At 45.8% G+C, this 6,000-nt stretch overlaps 1 protein-coding gene across 1 annotated transcript in view; it reads right to left on the bottom strand.

Annotated features, from left to right (window-relative positions):
• JAG1 (jagged canonical Notch ligand 1) overlaps positions 1 to 5,690 on the bottom strand; it is a 75,652-nt gene extending 69,962 nt beyond the window's left edge. The window contains exons 1-2 of the mRNA XM_077485902.1: positions 5,350 to 5,690; positions 3,516 to 3,821 (exon numbers count right to left, since the gene is read on the bottom strand). Coding sequence (XP_077342028.1) covers positions 3,516 to 3,821; positions 5,350 to 5,430 — 387 coding nt within the window. The 5' untranslated portion in view covers positions 5,431 to 5,690. The remainder of the gene's footprint in view (positions 1 to 3,515; positions 3,822 to 5,349) is intronic.
• Between the last annotated feature and the right edge of the window lie 310 nt (positions 5,691 to 6,000).

The following is a 6,000-nucleotide window of genomic DNA, read 5'->3' on the forward strand; positions in this document are numbered from 1 at the left end:
TCAAATGGCACAACAATGGAGGCACTACATGCATTGGCAGTACTTCAAATACCGCAGATTTTTATAAAACCTTTTATCCCTTTGATGGTATATTTGATAACAGTTTTATCTCACTGCAAGCAAAAGCTGGCTCTCTCCACCAACAGAGGCTACTTGTGTGAACCAAGAGATTGTGCCAGTAGTGCTTTAAGAAAAAAAAAAAAAGAAAGATTTTTTTTTTTTTTTTTTAACTGCGAATGCAGCCTAGGAAAGTGGGCTGATAGGAGACGGTATTCCCAACACAAGGAAAGACAGAATAAAATAAAAACACGTCTTCTACATTCTTTTTTAGGAGTGTTATACAATCCACTTATAAAATCAGACAGTTGAACACAAACTTTCAGGGGAACTGACAATATAGCAAGCCTTGAGTTTTTGATTGGCTCCATACTGGTCTGCTCTACAAGGGTGGCCTCATTACTTAAATAACTGCGGTCCCATTGGGCATCAACAAGGTTGAAAGCTTGAGACTGGAAGCCACCACAACACAAAAGAGAACTGGCCTTTGAGCCAATTAAACTCCCTCAAGGTTAAGCATTGGATGCCCACACACAAGCAGGCACCATATCCAGTTAATTTGACGACTGGTGGGGGGAAAGCATTAGAAAACAATGCAATTAGATCGAAAAAAAAAAAAAAAAAAAAGTTCAAAACTCAACTGTTGGAAGGACTTACTCGTCTGTTTAATGATGTTTGAGTATGGGAGATGAAACTATTAAAAATCTACTTTAAAAAGGCAGTTAAGATGATGCCAAGATAGAGACTCAGCTGGCTGCTATCAACTCAACGGCGGGCAAACGGCCAAAGGAGATTAAGGGTAAAAAAAATAAAATAAATTAAAATATAAAAAATTAAATATAATAATAAGGGTCAAAATTTGTTTTGCTCAATGCCAGTACACAGAAATTGCTGTTTGCACGTCAGCCAAAACATATGCAGAGTACATGACAAGTACTATTATTCAATCAAGTGCAAACACATGTGATACTCAGCAGTGATCCACCTGAATAATCTCAGTGTAAACTTTTCCCAAGCTTAGATAAACCTCAAATACAAACGATCTGTATACCCATTCTTGAGCAGTACTTTAAAAGTACTAGTGCTGCCATTAGTTGCCAACTTTCCCTCTTTAATAGGACAGTTCCTGATTTTTAAAGTAGAACTATACGCAAAACTTCTCATTTCGGATAGAATAAGGAAGGGTTAGAACCCCTGTGGAGTTTATTTTTATTTACCCCCCCCCCCCCCCCCATGTCCCATTGCGGAGATTTACCTTCACTTTCTGTCCCCATAGACAAAACAGAAAGTGAGATAATCCCCCACAAATTAAGGGAATTCCTTGGGGACCTCCAGGTCAGCAGAACTAATGTCCCCACTGGAAGATTTCCCCTCTTTTACTGTTATCGCTGCAAAAGGAATTCCTTGGAGACCCCCGGTGACCAGAACTAGTGTCCCCATTGAAAGAAGATTTCCCATCTATAACTGGGGACAACCCAGAATTTGGGGTTCTGTTACTTTTGATGGTAAACGGAGCAGAGGGTGAATCTATCAGACAGCAATAAAAACTGACAAGGGTTCTAATCCTTCTCCACTGTCCAAAAAAAAAAATAAAAAGAATGAAAAAAAAAAAGAAAAGAAAGTTTTGCCTTTAGTTACACTTTGGTAGAATATATATATTTTTTTATTTTTTTTAAATATATAAAACTGTGCCATAAAGTCCTTCAAAGCAATGGTCTATTATTGAAGGTTTGATGATGATATATATTTTTTTAATATACATTAAATGAGATTACATATAACTTTTTTTTTTTTTTACTACACAATACTTTAAAATTGTGTTTTAGGTTACAGAATGTGCCTAATGATTGTACTTGAGAAGTCTAATCAGATCCAGCAGCATCCCTGGAAATGAAGACTTGCCCAGCCAACGTAGGCTGGAGGTCTAATAGATCCCTGTGCAAGCAGTTCATTTCTCTGATAAAGACAGACTGGATTCTGGAATCGCTGCTACACAGGGTAGAAAATGTCTCCGTAGCACAAAAAAAAAAAAAAAAAAAAAAAAAAAAAAAAAGAAATGCAATGATTAATCCAAGTGGCACTCCTTGATTTGGTGGAACTTGCACACCCACCCTGCAACACCTGGCTGGGAGCGAAGGACACAGCTGGAGGGGAAGGGCAGGGCAACCGCTGGAACAGGGAGGGCGCTCGCAGATACGGTAGGTATGAGGATACAGTATTAAAGAAAAAAAAAAAAACCTGTGTTCCTCCTGGACTCATTCCAGGCCTGCCTCCGAAAGCATGCAAAAAAAAGAAATGGATAGCTTACCCAAGCAATAACAGTCTCCCCTGGGTTACCGAAGGCCAATTACCACCCAGGCTGGCTTCGGCTTAACAATTTAAACCACATGGAAGCCCACTTGTTCTTCACAGAAGGAAGCAGTGCAAATGAGCCATTGCAGATTTCATGTTGGCTACAGCTGTCAATCATCACGCCTAGGCAAAAAAAAAGTGCTGTGCTAACAGGCAAGTGTATCTTGCAAGGGTTATTCAGCTGCCAATTAAAGTCCTGCCAGGGTTAGGCGCTAGACCGGGCTGACCCGTCATCCTGTGAACCTCAGTTATTATAGCCGGGATCCTTCCTGGAACTGCAGGTAAGCAAATATAAACCACAGGAGGGAAGCGGGGAGGGGGACTGGACAACACGGCTCAGCCGGACGTCGCTAGAGAGGTTTAAAAGGAGATTAATCTACTTCTGGCTTGTCACTTCTACTTGGACACCACACAGCGAACTCCTGACCTTCTAATACATTCAGAATAAAAAAAAAACGCATTTCACACAAGAATTCCTATACAGCGCACCTTGGCATCAATGCACAGTGACCTAATACACACACACAGCACATTTTATATGGCCAGGCACTCCGCCCCATCTCCTGGACCAGCCGCTGGAGGAGATCAGTCTACTACCCCACTGCTCAGGAAGGTCCCTCCTCATCCATCCCTACATGACGCTAGGCTGAGAACCATTAACCCTTCACAGCAGCACCGACAGCTGATGCCTTGCCTTACCTAAAGGAAGTCTGTGCTGAGACTACAGAAGCTGTCCTCTGGAAAATGATAGCTGCTTGGCTTTCAAGACATCAACAGCTTCATAGTCGCTGCTGCGGCCAATCAAGCAACAGCATTGCAGCCAGGCAACCAGCATTTTCAGTAGATCAGCACAGGGTTCCCTTTTAAACCTTTTGCCCCCAAAATGGATCTGCAACACTGCAGACCCTGTGTATGCCATGGCATCCTCTAGTGGTGCGTACGCGTGTTTAGATGGAGCAAAGTACCACATGGGATCCTGGAGGTTGCAGACCCATTTTGATGGCCAAATAAAAGTATTAAAATTTACTAGAAAAACATTAAAGGACTCCGAGTGGAGGATATAATAAAAGAAATCAAAGTTTCAGCAATGATCCCGTTTGACTCACCGGCCAAGCAAAGCTGAAGGGGAGCACAATCCTGTTCTTGTCGCTGTTCCGGCTGTACTTCAGGCTGAAGGAATTGCCTCCTAGAACAGGGGTAGATCCAGAGCCGAAGCTGCATGCCCCTCCGGCGGACACCCTGGACTGGTACTCCTTTAAGCAAACTTTAAAGTAAGTGTCACACTCATCCCTGGTGCACTTTCTGTCCACGGTGTTCCGGCTGCCGTCGCAGCAATTCCCATTCAGCAATTCTCCATTGGGGTTCTGCATAGATAAGATTTCCAACTCGAACTGGCCCGACGCTACAGACACCTGTTATAGGGATCAGAGAACACACCTATGAGCACCACAGCAAGCACTGCAAGAAACCCAACACTAGTTCCCGATATAGGGGCCCCTGTCATCCCCAAAGGGCCACACAGAACATTCCCTTCATGTCCTAACACAGAGAACCGCTGAATTACTACAAGGGATGGTCAGACTCACTTTAGAAGTTGGTTTGACCATGAACACAGTATATGAGTTTTTGGAGACTATGGACATACTACAGGGAGACAAATCAGAGACTATGGACATACTACAGGAGATCTTGGGGACTGCAGACGTGCCACACTGAATAGTCAGAGACTGCAGAAACACAAATAAGTTGTTGGGAGACTAGGAACATACTATACTAAATTCCTGCAGGCAGCCTACAGGAGACGGGCAGGGGGACTGCAGGCAGCCTACAGGAGACGGGCAGGGGGACTGCAGGCAGCCTAAAGAAGTTTTTGCAAAACTGTTAACATGATGTGCAAATTATTGGAGGCTGCTGGCATACTACAGGAGATAATTAGATTATGGCCTTGCTATAGTTGTTAGTGGAGACTGCTGGCATTCAACAGGAGATGGTTGGAGACTGCAGACATACTACAGGAGTTGTTGGGAGCCTAAGAACATGATATATGAATTATTAGAGACCTGCAGGCAGGCTACAGAAGAGGGGCAGAGACATGAAGGAAAGTTATAGGAGATGGTCAGAGACCTGCAGGCACACTAAAGACATTGTTACAAGACTATGAACAGAATACAGAAGTTATTGGAGGCTGCAGACATACTACAGGAGACAATCAGAGACTATGGAGATGCTACAGGAGATCTTGGAGACTGCTGGCATGCAACAGGGGATGGTTGGAGACTGCAGACATACTAGAGAAGTTGTTAGGAGACGATGGACTCCGTATAGGAGTTATTGGTGACTGCAGACATACTATAGGATATGATCAGAGAATGCAGACATGGTACAGGAGTTGTTGGGAGCCTAAGAACAGGATATATAAAATTATAGGAGACAGGGAGAGGGTCAGAGACTGCAGTGGAGGATCAGAGACTGCAGGCACATTACTACAGGTGTTGGTAGACCAGGATCACCCTTCAGGAGAAGGCAGAATTCACAAAGCTTTCCACATGGATATGGAAGTTTTTTTTAGTCCATGTGACGGTAAATGGGGAGATCTGATTGGACTCTTCTAACAGTAATAAAAGTAATCTAATCCTCTATATGGGGGGGTGATCCTTGGGATGGAGATGATCACAGGAGAGGGTTAGAGATCCATGACAGATGAGAGGTAGGTGGACGGTAAGAACACAATGTCAGGGTGTGGAAGAGATAAAGTAGTACATGTGTTCCTATCTGGGGGGCCACACAGTGTTCAGGGGCCCCAATCACACACCAGGGGCCAGCAGATCCATGGAAGGAGCATGCTCCCAGTGTGACAGCCTGCAGAGGTGATCGGTCCTCTATAGGAGGATGCTGGGTATCCCCTGTGTATGGGGGGCCCCGGTAGGTGCACACACCTACCTTCACCCGCAGGCACAACAAGACCAGGAGAAGCCTGAAGGCTGCCCAGCCGGCGGACGGGGATCTCCTCCGTAAGAGCATTGCCGTCCTTCCCTGTAGTCCCGGAGCCGCTGAGACGCCGATGATGGGAGAGGTGCGCTGTGCTCCAGCATGCACGGTGCCCGCTCCTCCTCTCCTCTTTTATCCCCCTCTCTCTTCTCCTCTATTATCGATCCCGATCCTTTTCTTCTCTCCCCTGCAAATCAGCTGCAGCCCGTCCGATGAGACGAACAATGAGAGGCAGAGCGGAGAGCCCTCTGCGAGCGCACTGACTCATTGCTTCATCTATCCACGGCGGGTGGGAGGAGCCGGGGGGCGGGGCAACGCTTCATATTCATGAGCCGGGGAGGGGTTGGTGGTGCGCTGGCCCCGCCCGCCTCCTCTCCTCCTCCCCTCCGGATTGGATGGGGGGGGAGGACAGGTAGGAAGTGGGGATTAGCTGGCAGCAGATGAGCCAGGTGCCAGTCACAACAAGACGGGGAAATCACAGATCGTGGGGGCGGGGAGATGACAGCATGTCCTGTAGGGGGGGGGGGGGGCTCAGCCGCTCATCCATGCCTCTCCCTCCATACACTGACACACATCTGTATTCTTATCGCCCCAAACACAAAT

Source organism: Lithobates pipiens, unplaced genomic scaffold (assembly GCF_037356315.1).
Source record: "Lithobates pipiens isolate NorthernLeopardFrog02 unplaced genomic scaffold, aLitPip1_a1.2 Scaffold_18, whole genome shotgun sequence".
NCBI classification, from domain to species: Eukaryota; Metazoa; Chordata; class Amphibia; order Anura; family Ranidae; genus Lithobates; species Lithobates pipiens.